Here is a 19,790-nt window from a genome sequence, read left to right on the forward strand (position 1 = left end):
TTTTCGTTAGTGAACATTAATCGTACAAAATAACGGCCTCATTATGACATTTTCACCTGTACACGATGCGTTTTGATCACATTCATTCCCTCACTATCCTCTCTTCTCTCCATTCCTGCTTGTGCCCTTCTCCTTTCTAAATAGCTTGTAAGTGCCTTTCTGATGGAGAGCAAGTGACGAGTTCTTGAACAATATTCTTTGTGGTAAGTTTTGCACTAGGTAGTGTTTTATCAAGCTGTGGTGTGGCCACTGGCTAGGTGCCAGTGGCTCACGCCTATAATCCTGGCTACTTGGGAGGCTGAAATTAGGAGGATCATGGTTCAAGGCCAGCCTGGGAACTAGTTCATGAGACCCATCTCCAAAATAACCAGAGCAAAATGGACAGGAAGTATGGCTCAAGCAATAGAGTGCCTGCTTTATAAGCAGGAAGCCCTGAGTTCAAATCCTAGCCCCACAAAAAGTAAATAAATAAAATACTACGTTGCACAGGTAAGCGTTGTCTAACAAAAGTTTTTGTTCTACTCATTTGCTTATATGTTTACTGTGTTATGATGTAAAATATATTTTTTACTATGAGTTATATTAAAAACTGAAAAATATTGCCTAAGTTTTTAACTGCTATGTGAATTTTCAATTTTAATATTCAGAGAAGAGATATTTGGAATTTCTCTGTTTTTATGTATGCATTACCCATTACTGAATGATTTTTTTTCTTCATCATTTATTAGATAGCCTTTTTTGGTTTGGGGTATATGGTTGAATTATAAATATGTAGAAATCATTTTTCTGAAATAGAATTTTTGAAGAAACCTTGGAGGGAAATTTCAGTTTTCCCTGAAATTTCTATTATTTTTTTATTGTACATTTAATAGTTTAGATTGCTTATAGAAGTTTGTTGATAAGACAGTACTTTTTAATACATCAGATTGGAATGAGTGTTATCAGCTGAGTCTATAAATTAAAAAAAATTGTGACTGAGGACAGTGAAATTCCATTTGGAAAATAAGTTCATTTTATTCAGTTCTCTGACATATGAAGAAAAGTTTTACTTTGTTATTCACTAGCTTTTAAAAACTTGATTTTAGCTATCTTAAACAAGCAAAAATGTCTTTTTAAAAAAAGAACAAGAAGGTAAAACAGGTCCTGTTTAGGGGTTGGTAAAGTGGGAAGGAGGAGGGTATAAGGAAAGGGTGCAGGAGGTGAATATGTGGAAAAATTATGTACTCATGTATGAAAATGGAAAAATGAGACCTGCTGACACTATTGTAAGAAGGAGGGGGAGGGGAGATAAGAGGGAATGATGAAAGGGTGAATCTGGCTAAGATATATTGTAAGCACTTTTGTAAATGTCACAGTGTTCCTCCAGTACAACAATAACATGCTAATAAAAATGAAATTAAATTAAAAAATAAAAACTTGATTTTGAAACTAGGTATTGTTAATAATCAGTTTTGCAAGAATTGTGTTAAATGTTTCTTACAAAAAAGAGTAAAACTCAAATCTTCAAAATCAACGTAGCCTAAAGGACACAGTGACTCCTGAAGGGCAGCTTGTCACTTTAGAGAGTCACACGTACATTCTCAAGATGGGACAGTGATCTCTAACAGGCCGCATAGTATTTACAGTCAGGCTCTTTCTGGTTGATGTTAAGTGTGTGACTCAGATCTTTCCTGGTGCTTAGAGCCTTGGAACTCAGGAGTTGCTGTGTCAGTAATGCTTGTGCCTTTTTTCCTTTACTTCTCCTTAGGGTCAATATAGACCTTCTGACTTGTTGTGTCCTGAGACATATGTGTGGGTACCCATTGAGCAGTGTCTGCCTTCACTGGAAAAATCCAAGTACTGTCGTTTCAACCAGGACCTAGAAGCAGGTATGTTTGGAGCAAAGGTTAGCTGGAAGTCATTGACTTTGTTTTCACAATTCAGACTATGGCTTTTTGCAGGGACCGACTAACTTTTTATAGATTATAGAGTGTACATGAGTACATTTGCACTTGTGTGTGTAAGATGAGAAGGACACTGAGTTTGCATGCACTTGCATGTGCACACATACATACACACAGTTGGCACATATTTAAGAAATCTCATTACTGTGCCATTTGCTGTCCTGGCTTTTCCAGTTGGACTAGGTTTTACATGCTTTGCTGGCTGACACCATTATCCATTTCTTTTACAGATATTAGAGTGCTTAAAAATTGTCCACTAGATTTATTATTTGGCCAATGTAGAGAAGATAGAAATACTGACCAGTTGAATTGAATAAAATTGTAGAATACTGTCATGGAAGCAAACAGGCTGCGATAGCTTACTTCTTACATTTCTGGTATGTTCGCTTTTCTTATCCTGTCCTTTGCTTCCTGCCTAGTTTTGTTTTACATTATTCCAGTTTGGATGTTAGTCTGAACTAATTTGTACAGACACTAAAAGTTTGTTTAGCCTTGGACTCAGACTTCCTGGATTCAGATTCTGGCTTTGTTCTCTGCTGGTATACTGTGTTCTTGTGCAGTTAGAAGATCTCCCTGCCCTCAGATTCCTCCTCTTTACTATTAAGATAATTTTAAGACCTACCTATTTGATCAGAGTACATCATATGCATGTAGGAAAATGTCAGAATGACCCATTATTTTCTACAATTAATGTATGCTGATAGTAGTAATGATAATAGGACCTATCTTATTGAACTACAGTGAGTACTAAAATAAGACAAACATGCCAAAATCTCCCCCTATTGTTTTTTGTTTTTTTTTTTTTTTGGTGGTTGTACCCAAATTAGAATGCTGCATTGCATGCATATATGTCACAATTTTTGGTCTACATTTATTTTTATTTGCTCTGTATCTTCTCTCTAGAGAAGTGTGTGTTCTGTTTACCTCTCTATAGTCTGAGTACCACTAACAGTTTAAAATAGTACTGATCCTAAGGTATTGGACTGAGGTTTTGTTAGCTTGACATGAATTTGATGCTCTGGGAATGGGATGTATTACATTGACAGATGTGGCTTCCCCAGACTGAAAATGCTTGATGTTCCAAATTATGCTTAACTGAGCTTTGAATCCTCACACAATCCACCACAAAAGAGATACTGAAACATACTTCTTAAGAACACAAACATTTTCTGCTACCCTCCTGTGATCTAAAAGAGAAGAAAGTTGGGCACCAGTGGCTCATGCCTATAATCTTAGCTATTTGGAAGGTTAAGATCAGGAGGATTGCAGTTCAAGACCAGCCCAGGAAAACAGTTCTAGAGCACCTATCTCCAAAGTAACCACAGCAAAATGAACTGGAGACATGGCTCAAGCAGTAGAATACCATCTTTGCATGCATGAAGCCCTGGGTTTCAAACCCCAGTACCACTGGGGGAAAAAAAAAACCCACAAAAACAACAACAAAAAAAAATGCAAAGGTCTGGTGGAGGAGAAAGGAGTAGATGGAGAAAATCAAATGGGAGGAAGCAAGGAAAGAAATGTAGTAATTGCTACAGTTCTAAGATGTTCAGTTTTTCCTTTTTAAAAATTAGGTCATATAATGTATTTTGTGACCTCCTTGAAAAGCTATTATAAAATCAAGAGTGGTACTTCTTACCCATGGTAAGACTTTAGAATCTGGTGAAGAGTGGCCTCAGGCACCCTGGTGTTGGTTCCAGGTTTTCCAAATATTCAGGTTTTATAGCATAACCAGGGCTTTATCTTTGCTATACCTTAAATTGCTAATCAGAATGGATTGTTCATTCCAAGTTACACCTCACTGATCACAAAGTACAGTGCTTAAAAATAAGCATCATATTTGTCATTCAGCATTGGAGTCAGGCACATAGCCAAAGGTAATAGTGTTGTAGATAACAGCACATAATTACTCCTCTCTCCTCTCGAAGACAATAAAGAAATAAATAAACTCTCCTCTTAGCTTTATGGAGCCAGTACGTTATGGTGAAAACTGCTAAATATCTTGAATTATTTTATATTCACATATACAAGTTTATAAGTTTCTCTGAGTAGTGTTGTGATCTTGAATTTGTTCTTAACTTCCAAAATTATGACACATTTTCACCTCCTCTTTTTCCTTTTAATCTATTTTAAAGGTTGCTTCTTTTCCATATACACACTTGGAGATTAATGAAATTACAAGTCCTTGCTTTATAAAGTTGAGAATGTGACTGAGTAATTTCCATGCACTAAATAGACATGCAAGTAAATACTCATACAGTTTCTAGACTTTAGAATTCTTTTTCAAAATAAGTGCCAACAGCCATTTCATGGAAAAGATTTAAAGTCTGATGTAGACCATTTTTATCAAGAACACACACTCTTCTGACAAGTGATGAATACATAGCATGTTCTTTCCCTGTAATCTAGTTAATTTTCATAGCAGTGGCTCTGCCTCTTAGTACTCATTGGTTAGAATTCATGTACAAAACTCAGAGTAAATTTCTTTAAGAGTAATGCCTCAAAGAAAATGAAGATCCTTTTCCATCTGCAGAGTCTTTGGAACTTTCAAGAGAATACTGTACAGTTCTATCAATATTGAATATCACATTCCAGACACTTTTTGAATTCAGACTTACATCCTGTGGTTTTAGGAAATTAAAATGCAGTTACATGCTGGAATGTATTAAGCCTGCTGTGAAACATGGCCATTGGAGGTTTAAGTGGCAGTCTGTGAGAAACTTTCCTCTCCAGGGCCAGTTTTACTTTTACATGACCCGAACTCTGACTCAGAGAAAATCCAGAGCTTAATATGGGTAATTATTGTTCATCCGCGTGGTGATTGTTTTTCCTCCCAGCTGTAGTGCAGTTGCTCTATGGAAGGCACAGCTGATCACCATAGTCCTGTAAAACCAAGTGTGCCTTCAGGTGCAGCAGTGGCCAGTTGTCAGGAAAATCACACTTTCTCCCTATCCTACACTGCTGTAAGCCTCTGGAACCCCCCCCCCCCAACACACACACACACACACACCCCAAATACACACACACAGCCCCCTGGAACCCCCCCCAAACACACACACACGAATGACCCCCCCAACACACACACACACACACACGAATATCCAGTTGTGCTCAGCCCCCTCTCTTTACAGATTTGGAATCTTTGGTTATTTGCTCAACTAATAAGTCTGTGTAACAGTAAAAACCTTTTGTATTTACTACTTAGTGGTACTACATAGGGAGGGATTGGCAAACTGAAATAACTTGCGAAAGTCTAAAAAAATTATCTTGTTCCTAAATAGGTCTTTACGGTGTGTATTAGGTTGGGTTTTTGTTGTTGTTGTTTGTCTGTTTTGTTTTTTTGGCAGTACTGGGTTTTTTGTTTTTTTGGTTTTTGGTTTTTGGCGGGACTGGAGTTTGAACTCAGGGCTTCGGACTTGCAAAGCAGGCACTTTACTGCTTGAGCCACATCTCTAATCCTTTTTGCTCTGTTTTGGAGATGGAGTCTCTCAAACTATTTGCCCAAACTGGCCTTGAACCACTATCCTCCTGATCTTAGCCTCCCAATAGCTTTGATTACAGACATAAGCCACCAGCGCCTGGCAGTACTGGGCTTCATCCTTGGTAGGCAAGTGCTCTACTGCTTGAGCCATGCTTCCACCCTTTTTGATCTAGTTATTTTGCAGGTACAGTTTCGCTTTTTGCCCAGCTAGCCTGGAGAACGATCCTCCTATTTTATGCTCCTATTTTTGCTGGGATGACAGGTATGCACCACCACACACAGCTTTATTCTGTTGAGATGGGGGTCTCATTGTCTGTGATCGTCTTGATCTTAGCCTCCTGTATAGCTTGGGATGGCAGGCACACACCACTATACCCAGCTATTGATTGAGATGGAGGTCTCACGAACTATTTGCCTGGGCTGAACTTAAATCAGACCTTACTAGTCTCAGCCTCCTAAGCAGTAGATTTAGAGGTTTAGATTGTTTTAGATGTAAACACCTGCTGTTAGACTGTTTTAAAATTGATAGTTGGATATGTGTAGATTTTAAAAACTCTACATCACTGTTACATCTTCCTTTTTTTTTTTTTTTTTTGCTTAAGTTATTTTTTACAAAAAATACTGAGAAACCTAGTTGAAAATTTACCAAAGTATGGACTTAGTGGTAGAGTGCTTGCATAGCTTGTACAAGGCAGTGGATTCAAGTTTAGAAAAAGAAAATTTGCACATGCATAAAACCACTACTCAGAGGAAAAATAAAATGATGTATAATTTTGTGATGTAGCATTGTTAACATTTTATGCTCTCCTCTGTGCTTTTTTCTCCTGTGCATACATCTGTACACAGATATACATGTAAAAAACAAGACATGCTGCATGATTTTGTTGTTGCGTTTACTTCATACTTCGTGCTACTTCACTTTTCATAAGATTAAAACTTTTTTAGTAAAGTAAAAACTACTTGGCCATTCATTTGATCATTCAGCATACAAGTGTTAATACTGTGTGGCAGGCAGTGTCTAGCATACATACTTCACAGAAAAGCATCATGGAAGGGTTGTCCATATGTTTGGAGCGGGTTTTAGAGCCATGATAAACTATGATTTGATTTGATTTACAATTTTGGACAAACAGTGTATATTATTTCTCATTGGTATAAAATCCTTCGTTCCAGATTTAGAAGTAAAATGAAACTTTATTGAGCATATGATATTTCCCATATGATATTACTCATCTTATTCTTAGATCATAAGTGACCATTTTATCATTGAGCCCTGAAATACTTGTTGCAAAAATACATGTAAAATTTCTTGTCTTAGAGGATTAAAAAATAATTTTTATTCCAGTTTTGTTCTATAATTTTTATAACTACAGTATTTTTAGTATTTATTTCAAAAAGTCTAGTTAGAATAATTTTATTTCTGTTTCCACTTACAGTGGCATATACATTTTAGCACAGTTTAGTCTAGATTTTGTTCTCCTCTGTATATATTTTGAAATAACCAAGCCATACATTATCAGTAAGGCTATTGAATTTAAGTTTACTATAAAAATACAAATTTCTAATTTGGACTAAGTGTTTTGTACTTTTTTCCAGGATAGACTCTTTCTAGTACACCTTAACTCTTGCTAGCAATTGCCGAAAATCTAAACTAATATAAAGCTTTTTCCTAGTATGATCCCCTGACGCTCTGAGGCTTGAATTTGTGTTATTTTCTCATTGCCTCTCTTTACTCATTCTTTTTTTCTTAGTGGCATGGTTCCTGGCATTTTTTTTTCTATACTTGTGTAGTTTCTGTAGCATATGTCCAAGGAAAAAGCTAGTCCCTTCTGACCTTGACTACCTGTGGAAAAGCCAGGCTCAGAAAGTACACCCTATCTTGTGCTCACTGAACCTATTTCTCCAAACCTGGCATCCCTTCCCGAATGCTGGATTTGTGTTCCCTCAAAAGAGAATATCAAACCAACATGTTTTAATCACTGGAAAACAATGCCTAATGAGAAATCAAATTTGCCACAACTTCCTAAGGCCTCCCCAGATGCACTGCAGTGGTTATTTACAACTAAGTGGATGGTATCTTTCCTAACAGCTATAGATGCAGAATTGAACTTCTACTCTTTTTCATATTTCTGAGAGTAAATTATCTCCAAATGCACATTTGAAGTTGAACTTCTTGAAGTTGCAAAATGAATGATATTGCTTGCTGGATACTTTAGTAAACTTACTCTTTTTTATCACTGAAGATGGTAGTGCTTGAATGTAGGTAGCTGGAGTTACAATCAGCTATACTTAGCCACATGTCAAGGAAGTGGGTATCAAAACAAGAAAATTGCTGGGTGCCTGTGGTTCATGCCTGTAGATCAGGAGGATCATAGTTCGAAGCCAGCTCTGGGCAAATAGTTCATGACACCCAACTCGAAAATATCCAACACAAAAAGGGCTGGTAGAGTGGTTCAAGGTGTAGGCTCTGAGTTCAAGCCCCGGTACTGAAGAAAAAAAAAAAGAGTATCCTGGAAATTGGGCTCACATATTTGGTGAATCTGGAGAATGTATGTTAGTATGGAAAATGCAGAATGTTACTGTCACCTTAGTCTGCTTCCTGTCTGTTTAAAAACACCACTTTAATATATTATTATTATCTATTTTTATTTTTTAAAATCTCCTTTCCAAAGATACACTTCCTTTTTTGTTTTTGGCAGTACTGGGGGGTTGAACTTAAGGTCTCATACTTGATGGACAGGCACTCTACCATCTATTTTGGCATTGGTTTTAAGGTAGGGTCTCACTTTATGCCTGGGCTGGCCTCCTATTTATGCTTTCCAACATTCTGGGGATGACAGGCATGTGCTTTTAATTGGTTGAGGTGGGGTCTTAAGAACTTCTCACTCAGGCTGGCATCAAACCACCATCCTCCTGATCTCTGCCTCCCAAATAGCTAGGATTACAGGCTTGAGCCACCATGCCAGCCTCAAAGATACGCTTTCTTTTTTTTTTTTCATTTTTCTTTTATTATTCATATGTGTATACAAGGCTTGGTTCATTTCTCCCCCCTGCCCCCGCCCCCTCCCTTACCACCCACTCCACCCCCTTCCTGTCCGCCCCACCCCCTCAATACCCAGCAGAAACTATTTTGCCCTTATTTCTAATTTTGTTGTAGAGAGAGTATAAGCAATAACAGGAAGGAACAAGGGTTTTTGCTGGTTGAGATAAGGATGGCTATACAGGGCATTGACTCACATTGATTTCCTGTGCATGTGTGTTACCTTCTAGGTTAATTCTTTTTGATCTAACCTTTTCTCTAGTTCCTGTTCCCCTTTTCCTATTGGCCTCAGTTGCTTTAAGGTATCTGCTTTAGTTTCTCTGCGTTAAGGGCAACAAATGCTAGCTAGTTTTTTAGGTGTCTTACCTATCCTCACCCCTTCCTTGTGTGCTCTCGCTTTTATCATGTGCTCAAAGTCCAATCCCCTTGTTGTGTTTGCCCTTGATCTAATGTCCACATATGAGAGAGAACATACGATTTTTGGTCTTTTGGGCCAGGCTAACCTCACTCAGAATGATGTTCTCCAATTCCATCCATTTACCAGCAAATGATAACATTTCGTTCTTCTTCATGGCTGCATAAAATTCCATTGTGTATAGATACCACATTTTCTTAATCCATTCGTCAGTGCTGGGGCATCTTGGCTGTTTCCATAACTTGGCTATTGTGAATAGTGCTGCAATAAACATGGGTGTGCAGGTGCCTCTGGAGTAACAGTCTTTTGGGTATATCCCCAAGAGTGGTATTGCTGGATCAAATGGTAGATCGATGTCCAGCTTTTTAAGTAGCCTCCAAATTTTTTTCCAGAGTGGTTGTACTAGTCTACATTCCCACCAACAGTGTAAGAGGGTTCCTTTTTCCCCGCATCCTCGCCAACACCTGTTGTTGGTGGTGTTGCTGATGATGGCTATTCTAACAGGGGTGAGGTGGAATCTTAGCGTGGTTTTAATTTGCATTTCCTTTATTGCTAGAGATGGTGAGCATTTTTTCATGTGTTTTCTGGCCATTTGAATTTCTTCTTTTGAGAAAGTTCTGTTTAGTTCACGTGCCCATTTCTTTATTGGTTCATTAGTTTTGGGAGAATTTAGTTTTTTAAGTTCCCTGTATATTCTGGTTATCAGTCCTTTGTCTGATGAATAGTTGGCAAATATTTTCTCCCACTCTGTGGGTGTTCTCTTCAGTTTAGAGACCATTTCTTTTGATGAACAGAAGCTTTTTAGCTTTATGAGGTCCCATTTATCTATGCTATCTCTTAGTTGCTGTGCTGCTGGGGTTTCATTGAGAAAGTTCTTACCTATACCTACCAACTCCAGAGTATTTCCTACTCTTTCCTGTATCAACTTAAGAGTTTGGGGTCTGATATTAAGATCCTTGATCCATTTTGAGTTAATCTTGGTATAGGGTGATATACATGGATCTAGTTTCAGTTTTTTGCAGACTGCTAACCAGTTTTCCCAGCAGTTTTTGTTGAAGAGGCTGCTATTTCTCCATCGTATATTTTTAGCTCCTTTGTCAAAGATAAGTTGCTTATAGTTGTGTGGCTTCATATCTGAGTCCTCTATTCTGTTCCACTGGTCTTCATGTCTGTTTTTGTGCCAGTACCATGCTGTTTTTATTGTTATTGCTTTGTAATATAGTTTGAAGTCAGGTATTGTGATACCTCCAGCATTGTTCTTTTGACTGAGTATTGCCTTGGCTATTCGTGGCCTCTTGTGTTCCCATATAAATTTAACAGAAGATTTTTCAATCTCTTTAATGAATGTCATTGGAATTTTGATGGGAATTGCATTAAACATGTAGATTACTTTAGGGAGTATCGACATTTTTACTATGTTGATTCTACCAATCCATGAGCATGGGAGATCTCTCCACTTTCTGTAGTCTTCCTCAATCTCTTTCTTCAGAAGTGTATAGTTTTCCTTGTAGAGGTCTTTCACATCTTTTGTTAGGTTTACACCTAGGTATTTGATTTTGTTTGAGGCTATTGTAAATGGAATTGTTTTCATACATTCTTTTTCCGTTTGTTCATTGTTAGTGTATAGAAATGCTAATGATTTTTCTGTGTTGATTTTATATCCTGCTATCTTGCTATAGCTATTGATGATGTCTAGAAGCTTCTGAGTAGAGTTTTTTGGGTCTTTAAGGTATAGGATCATGTCGTCTGCAAATAGGGATATTTTGACAGTTTCTTTACCTATTTGTATTCCTTTTATTCCTTCTTCTTGCCTAATTGCTCTGGCTAGGAATTCCAGTACTATGTTGAATAGGAGTGGAGATAGTGGGCATCCTTGTCTGTTCCTGATTTTAGAGGGAATGGTTTTAATTTTTCTCCGTTAAGTATAATGCTGGCTGTAGGTTTGTCATATATAGCTTTTACAATGTTGAGGAACTTTCCTTCTATTCCTAGTTTTCTTAGAGCTTTTATCATGAAATGATGTTGGATCTTATCAAAGGCTTTTTCTGCATCTATTGAGATGATTAAGTGGTTTTTGTCTTTGCTTCTGTTAATGTGGTTTATTACATTTATTGATTTTCGTATGTTGAACTACCCCTGCATCCCTGGGATGAAGCCTACCTGGTCGTGGTGAATAATCTTTTTGATGTGTTGCTGAATTCGGTTTGCCATTATTTTGTTGAGGATTTTTGCATCAATGTTCATTAAGGAGATTGGCCTATAGTTCTCCTTTTTGGAGGTGTCTTTGCCTAGTTTTGGGATAAGTGTAATACTGGCTTCATAAAATGTGTTTGGCAGTTTTCCTTCCCTTTCTATTTCATGGAACAGTTTAAGGAGGGTTGGTATCAGTTCTTCTTTAAAGGTCTGATAGAATTCAGCAGAGAATCCATCAGGTCCTGGACTTTTCTTTTTGGGGAGACTCTTGATTGCTGCTTCAATTTCATTTTGTGTTATAGGTCTATTCAGGTGATTAATTTCCTCTTGGTTCAGTTTTGGATGATCATATGTACCTAGAAATCTGTCCATTTCTTTTAGATTTTCAAATTTATTTGAATATAGGTTCTCAAAGTAGTCTCTGATGATTTCCTGGACTTCCATGGTGTTTGTTGTTATCTCCCCTTTTGCATTCCTAATTCTACTAATTTGGGTTTTTTCTCTCCTCATTTTAGTCAGGTTTGCCAGGGGTCTATCGATCTTGTTTATTTTTTCAAAGAACCAACTTTTTTTTTCATTAATTCTTTGTATGGTTTTTTTGGTTTCTATTTCGTTGATTTCAGCTCTTATTTTTATTATTTCTCTCCTTCCATTTGTTTTGGGATTTGCTTGTTCTTGTTTTTCTAGGAGTTTGAGATGTATCATTAGGTCATTGATTTGGGATCTTTCAATCTTTTTAATATATGCACTCATGGCTATAAACTTTCCTCTCAAGACTGCCTTAGCTGTGTCCCATAGGTTCCGGTAGGTTGTGTTTTCATTTTCATTGACTTCCAGGAACTTTTTAATTTCCTCTTTTATTGCATCGATGATCCATTCTTCATTAAGTAATGAGTTATTTAGTTTCCAGCTGTTTGCATGTTTTTTGTCTTTACCTTTGTTGTTGAGTTCTACTTTTACTGCATTGTGGTCAGATAGTATGCATGGTATTATTTCTATTTTCTTATATTTGATGAGGCTTGCTTTGTGCCCTAGGATATGATCTATTTTGGAGAAGGTTCCATGGGCTGCTGAGAAGAATGTATATTGTGTAGAGGTTGGATGAAATGTTCTGTAGACATCTACTAGGTCCATTTGATCTATTGCATATTTTAGATCTTGGATTTCTTTATTGAGTTTTTGTTTGGATGACCTATCTATTGATGATAATGGGGTGTTAAAGTCTCCCACAGCCACTGTGTTGGCGTTTATATATGCTTTTAGGTCTTTCAGGGTATGTTTGATGAAATTGGGTGCGTTGACATTGGGTGCGTACAGATTGATGATTATTATTTCCTTTTGGTCTATTTTCCCTTTTATTAGTATGGAATGTCCTTCTTTATCTTGTTTGATCAATGTAGTTTGAAGTCTACTTTGTCATAGATAAGTATTGCTACTCCTGCCTGTTTTCGGGGGCCATTGGCTTGGTAAATCTTCTTCCAGCCTTTCATCCTAAGCATATGCTTATTTCTGTCGGTGAGATGAGTCTTCTGTAAGCAACAAATTGTTGGATCTTCTTTTTTAATCCATTTTGTCAAACAGTGTCTTTTGATGGGTGAATTAAGTCCATTAACATTAAGCGTTAGTACTGATAGGTATGTGGTGATTCCTGCCATTTAGTTGTCTTAGTTGTTTGAAGGTTTGATTGTGTGTACCTAACTTGATGTTACTCTCTACTGTCTTGCTTTTTCTTATCCTGTGGTTTGGTGCTGCCTGCCTTTTCATGGTTAAGTTGGGTGTCACTTTCTGTGTGCAGGATCCCTTGCAGAATCTTTTGTAATGGCGGCTTTGTGGTCACATATTGTTTTAGTTTCTGCTTATCATGGAAGACTTTTATTGCTCCATCTATTTTGAATGATAGCTTTGCTGGGTAGAGTATCCTGGGGTTGAAGTTATTTTCATTCAGTGCCTGGAAGATCTCACCCCATGCTCTTCTTGCTTTTAATGTTTCTGTTGAGAAGTCTGCTGTGATTTTGATGGGTTTACCTTTGTATGTTACTTGTTTTTTCTCTCTTACAGCCTTCAATATTCTTTCCTTAGTTTCTGAACTTGTTGTTTTAATGATGATATGTCGTGGAGTAGTTCTATTTTGATCTGGTCTGTTTGGTGTCCTGGAGGCCTCTTGCATTTGTATGGGAATATCTTTCTCTAGATTTGGGAAATTTTCCGTTATTATTTTGTTGAATATATTACGCATTCCCTTCGCTGGCACCTCTTCTCCTTCTTCGATGCCCATGATTCTCAAGTTTGGTCTTTTGATGGAGTCAGTGAGTTCTTGCATTTTCTTTTCACAGGTCTTGAGTTGTTTAATTAATAGTTCTTCGGGTTTTCCTTTAATTACCATTTCATCTTCAAGTTCTGAGATTCTGTCTTCTGTTTGTTCTATTCTGCTGGATTGGCCTTCCATTTTGTTTTGCAGTTCTGTTTCATTCTTTTTTCTGAGGTTTTCCATATCCTGGCAGTTTTCTTCTTTAATGTTGTCTATTTTTATCCTGAGTTCATTTATCCGTTTATTCATTGTGTTCTCTCTTTCACTTTGGTGTTTATACGGTGCTTCTATGGTTTCCTTTATTTCTTCTTTTGCTTTTTCAAATTCTCTATTTTTATTGTCTTCGAATTTCTTGAGTGTCACCTGTACATTTTGGTTGACCCTATCCAGTATCGTCTCTATAAAATTCTCATTGAGTACTTGTAGTATGTCTTCTTTTAAATTATTCTTTTGGGCTTCATTGGGTCCTTTGGCATAGTTTATCTTCATTTTGTTGGAGTCTGGATCTGAGTTTCTGTTCTCTTCATTCCCCTCTGGTTCCTGTACTAATTTTTTGCTGTGGGGAAACTGGTTTCCCTGTTTTTTCTGTCTTCCCGTCATTGTCCTTGGTGTTGGTACTGTCCCTGTACTGTGTGCAATTAAGTATTTTCTAGCTTGTAATAATAACAATGGTAATATTTAGATTGGAAGGGTGAGCTGAGATGGAAAGCAAGAAGTTAAAGAAAAGGGGAAAACAAATATACAGACAAAAGGGAGAAAGCAGAACAAGGTATCAGACAAGAGAGTTTCAAAGGTAAAAACAGGGAGCTTTAGTGTACTAATTGACAGTAAGCTGGTCCGCGTCTTCCCAAGCTGTATGGGCGCCGGCCACTGGTGGCCCCAGGGGCCCTCCTCGGTTCTCCATTTAACGTGAAGTGGAGATTCTCTGCACCGGCTAGAGATGTGGAGGGGTCAAAGTTATGCCTTTTCTCCGTGATTATGCCTGCAAAGTGTGTCTCCAGCATCTCTCCAAGATTTCACTATAGGAGGGTCGCTTTCTGCTTCCTACCTCTAGCCACCATCTTGGAATCTCAAAGATACGCTTTCTTATGCACAATTTAGTATTGTCAGGCTCTGTATCTGTGGATTCAACCAACCATAAATCAAAAATATCTGGGGAAAAAATGTCTGTACTGAACAAACACAAGTTTTTTTCTTGTCATTAATTCCAAAATGGTATAGTTCAACATCTACTTAAATAACATTTAAGCTGTATTAGGTATTATAAATAAACTGAGATGATTTCACGCATTCATGTAGGTTATATACAAAAGCACTATGCTATTTTATATAAAAGGGTTAAGAATCCCTAAATTTTGGTACCTGGGAAGAGTCCTGGAAATAGTTCCCCAATGCCAATGAACAGTGAATGGTGCTAATTCTTGATCTTAAAATTAAAAACTAGGTTTTCCTAGTTTGCATGACACCAAGGAACAACAAACAGCAAAAGTCTTTCTCCCAATATTTGTACATAGGACTGAGGTACATTTTACTATTTACTAAGACAAAGTAAACTTTAACAATTGTCAATGATTGTTCTTATTTTTATAAGAGTTTTTTAAAAAGTCTTAGGACTGCGAATAGCCAAGGCATTACTCAGCAAAAAGAGTAATTCTGGAGGTGTCACAATACCCAACTTCAAACTAAATTACAAAGCAATAGCAATAAAAACAGCATGGTACTGGAACAAAAACAGACATGAAGACCAGTGGAACAGAATAGAGGACCTGGATATGAATCCACACAGCTATGCCCACCTTATTTTTGACAAAGGCGCCAAAAACATATGATGGAGAAAAGACAGCCTCTTCAACAAATATTGCTGGGAAAAGTGGATATCTGCCTGCAAAAAATTGAAACTAGATACATGTTTATCACCTGTTCTAGTATCAACTCAAAATGGATCAAGGACCTTAATATCAGACCTGAAACTCTGAAGTTAATGCAGGAAAGAGCAGGGAATACTCTGGAAGCAACAGGTATAGGCAAGGACTTCCTCAGTAGAACCCCAGCAGCTCAGCAACTAAGAGAAAGGATGGACAAATGGGACTACATAAAATTAAAAAGCTTCTGCACAACAAAAGAAATGGTCTCTAAACTGAAGAGACCACCCACAGAGTGGGAGAAAATATTTGCCAGCTAGTCATCGACAGATGACTGATAACCAGAATATACAGGAAACTCAAAAAACTAAACTCTCCCCAAATCAATGAACCAATAAAGAAATGGGCAACTGAACTAAACAGAAATTTCTCAAAAGAAGAAATTTAAGTAGCCAAAACACACATGAAAAAATGCTCACTATCTCTGACCATAAAGGAAATGCAAATCAAAATCACACTAAGATCCACCTCACCTCTGTTAGAATAGCTATCATCAAAAACACCACCAACAACAGGTGTTGGCGAGGATGTGGGAAAAAAGGAACCCTCATACACTGCTGGTGGGAATGCAAGCTAGTGCAACCACTCTGGAAAACAACGTGGAGGCTTCATAAAAAACTAAACATAGATCTGCCATATGATCCAGCAATCCCACTCCTTGGGATATACCCAAAGGAATGTGACTCAGGTTACTCCAGAGGCACCTGCACACCCATGTTTAATTGCAGCACTGTTCACAATAGCCAAGTTATGGAAACAGCCAAGATGCCCCACTATTGATGAATGGATTAAGAAAATGTGGTATTTATATACAATGGAGTTTTACTCAGCCGTGAAGAAGAATGAAATGTTATCATTTGCAGGTAAATGGATGGAACTGGAGAACATCACTCTGAGCGGGGTTAGCCAGGCTCAGAAGACCAAAAATCGTATGTTCTCCCTCATATGCAGACTTTAGATCTAGTGCAAATACAGCAATGTTGTTGGACTTGGGCCACACATTAAGGGGAGAGCACATATGGGAGGAATGGGGATAGGTAGGAAGCCCAAAACTTAAAACTGTTTGATGTCCCCACTGCAGAAGAGCTAATACAGTAACTTTAAAATGACAGAGGCCAATTTGGGAAGGTGACTGGGAAGTAGTGAAGAGGTAAGGTAGAGATGAATCAATTTAGGATGTAACACACCTGTGCATTTAAGCAATGCTAGGAATCTCTTTGTATAGCTATCCGTATCTCAACTAGCAAAAATGCTATGTTTTTCTTATTATTGCTTATGTCTACTCTTCAACAAAATTAGAGAAAAGGGCAGAGCAGGTTTTGCCTGGAAGTGAGGGGGGTCGGGGGGAGAGGAAGGGGGTAGGGAACAGAGGGGAGAAGTGGTCCAAACAATGTGTGCACATATGAATAAATGAATAAAAAAGAGTCTTAGAAATTTTAAAGCATTCTATTTCAAAAATTTTTAGCAGTTCATCCTTGGTCAGTAAGTCATTCATGAGCGGTAAGCCAGCAACTGAAAGTCATTAAGAGCTCTGGCCACAGACAGACTGCAGCATTTCTTTAAAGATTTAAAATGCACACTTAAGATTTCAATTTAGCTGTTAATGAAATAGTTCTCTGATCCCTTTCTCTTTTCTTGTGGAATAGATTTATAGAATTGAAAATAATAATTCCTTTTATAGTCACCCAGCTTGAATTTTATTTAGTCCTGTAATAAATAAAAAATCACTTTACTATAATTCCAACAAACATCATGATGCTTCATGTCTATAAATACTGGTTACCTGGTTCTGCTGTGTGGCACCTTAGAGTGCTGCTTTATAAGTTTTATGCAAAAGTAACATTTTTACAAAATGAAGGAGTTGTCAAAAATGCTATTTTCAGAGTAAAAATGAAACCCACACCCACTGTTGAAGTACTGACTGAACTATGATATTCTTTTGAATGTAAGACATCATCAATTTTAAGTCTAATATTTTATGTTCCATTAAGAAAGAGTTGCCAATTAGACTGTGACTCCTTCCTTTATATGATATATGTGAGTTCCAGAGATGCCAAAATGAGTAAAGAAATGTTCAGTCTGAATACTATACAATCTGGCAGGGCTATGGAGTATTTGGGATACTTGATTTTATATGTTAGGGAGCTTTATAACTGTTTGGCCGGTGAGCAGCCACCCCATGGCAATCAGGGACTCTCTGCTCACTTTCCACTCCATCCCCTCCTTCCCTTCATGATTACCATGGCAACTCCTGCTGGCAGGCAATGGGTCCTGACCTATCCTACAGATCCATATTACCCTGAGCTCCTCCCCACCAAACCTCGACCTATCCCGATGCCCCATAATACCTTAAGCTCTTAACTTAACCCAGGATATAAAAACTGGGCTGCCATTTCTCTGGTGCGACTTCTCCGGCCCTGCTCTTTGGGGACAGTGAACCTCACCTGAGATTGCGCTCTCAATAAAGCCTGCTTAAAGCCTGCTGCTTGCTTTATTATTTGGCTCCAACTTGGCCTTCCCATCAGCGTTGACCTAACAATAACATCTTAATTCTAAGCATTAAACATATTATAGATGGAGCATGCTTGTATGTATCAGAGTGCGAGGGCATTGGTTTCACATATTTTTATATAAAAATGAGATTACCAGCCAGTGGGCACCAGTGGCTCATACCTGTAATCCTAGCTACTTGGTAGGCTGAGATCTTGAATCTCTTTGTTCAAGGCCACCCTGGGCAAATATTTCTTGAGACCCTATTTCCAAAAAAATAGCCAGAGCAAAGTAGACTGAAGGGGTGGCTCAAGCAATAGCGAGTCTGTTTTACAGTCATGAAACCTTGAGTTCAAACCCCAATCCCACCAAAACAAAAAGAGAGACTACCATTATTGATTGATAATTAAATTCTTATAATAGTCTCATGTAGGTACTTTAAGTTTTTTGAGTAGGTATGTAACTACTTCACAAGGATATTTATTGTAATGGAAGTAAAATAATTTACTACCTGAAAAGTATTAAAATTCTATAAATAATAATGATCTCAATGCATTCAGGGTATTTTTTGCAGGGAGGGGATTGTTTTGTTTTGGTTTTGGTGAGACTAGGGTTTGAACTCAGGGCTTTGTGCTTGCAAAGCAGATGCTCTACCATTTGAACCACACCTCCAGTCCACTTTGCTTTGGTTATTTTGGAGATGGGGTCTTGTGAAGTATTTGCCTGCGCTGTTTGCCTGTGTTTGCCTCAAACTGAGATCCTCCTGATCTCTGCCATGAATCTGTTTTAAACAAATTTCAAATTAAAAAAATAATAATTGAGGCTGGATGCTGGTGGCTCATGCTTGTAATCCTAGCTACTCAGGAGGATTGCAACCCTGACCCCAAAAAAACTGAGATCCTGTCTCAAAAAAATACTCAACACATACCAACAGAGGGGCTTGCGTAGTAGCTAAAGTGGTAGAGTACCTGTCTAGTAAGCATGAGGCCCTAGTTCAAACCTCAGTACTGCCAAAAAAAAAATCGTTATAAAGTTTTTGCTTAGCCAATAAATTCAGCAATCTCTGACAACCAGTGGAATAGTTAAGTATAAACACAAAGAAGGGGTGAAAGATGTTACCCAGGATATCATCAAGCTTGCCATTAGCCGTGAAACGATCTAAAATTGATTGAACATTTTCATGCAGTGAGTTACTAGTAAATATTCTTGGTTTAACTGTGGCTTTATAGTAGTAAAACATGAATCATTAGCTTACTGAGAAAAATTCTTAGAGGATACTTGATGGTATAGTTTGAAAGTTGCATCATTTGATATTCAGCATACTGTCTGTAGGAAGAACTGACCTAAAGACAGACATAAGAGTCTAATGATTTCTTCAGTTATTCACACTCAGCTTCAGTGTAAAACGGGGTCTGCATTTTTCTTCTGCAAAGCATTTTTAAACTATCTGGATTCTCTTTTGTGGATGTTAATATACAGTCTCTGCAGAGAAATAAGCTTCAACATGAAGTTATGAGAAGGTGTATTTATCTTATAAAAGTGTTCTTTTATGTGATGCTAGCAAAATATTTTTATTATAAATATGGAAACTGGGGTAAAATTCCTGTTCTTGAAGACCTATATTTTCCTAGCTTGAAATAGACACAATTTAGGAGAGACTTAACTTGTTCATATGTCTGTGAACTGTTCACTGATAATAAAATGAAGTTTCTCTGAAAATAAGAAGGGTATGTTTACAGTAGCGAAAAGGTAAGGTTATCTGTTTTACTAACCCCTATCAAAATAAAAGCATGGTAAAATTCTGAGCACTTACAGTGCTATAAGGGGGACTGCCTTAGCTTAGTTTCTCTCCAAATGCAGACTTTCCAGCATGAGTTCGCATTCAGGAAGTGAATGAGGAAGTCAGTCCCAAGGAACGGGAACAGCGATTAGGGAGAATAAACCAAGGAAGAAGGAAGAAGCTGCAAGAGAAGATGTGTTGTAGGGTGGCCACCTCTCTGA

General features: G+C 37.7%; 1 protein-coding gene across 16 annotated transcripts in view; it reads left to right on the plus strand.

Moving 5' to 3' along the window:
* The window catches only part of Ate1 (arginyltransferase 1), a 142,943-nt gene that overhangs the window by 90,662 nt on the left and 32,491 nt on the right, over window positions 1-19,790 (plus strand). For 14 of the 16 annotated variants that reach the window (XR_012449602.1, XM_074078171.1, XM_074078169.1 and 11 more), the window contains one exon: window positions 1,748-1,868. The exons of 1 other annotated variant lie outside the window; for it this stretch is intronic. Coding sequence is in view for 14 of the 15 variants with exons in the window: in XM_074078171.1 (XP_073934272.1) it covers window positions 1,748-1,868 (121 nt within the window). In the remaining variant the exon portion in view is untranslated. Of the gene's footprint in view, window positions 1-1,747; window positions 1,869-2,173; window positions 5,030-19,790 lie in introns of those variants that run through there. One more of the 16 variants, XM_020171760.2, reaches the window with a different exon arrangement.

The sequence above is a fragment of the Castor canadensis genome, chromosome 7, assembly GCF_047511655.1.
Source record: "Castor canadensis chromosome 7, mCasCan1.hap1v2, whole genome shotgun sequence".
Lineage (NCBI taxonomy): Eukaryota > Metazoa > Chordata > Mammalia > Rodentia > Castoridae > Castor > Castor canadensis.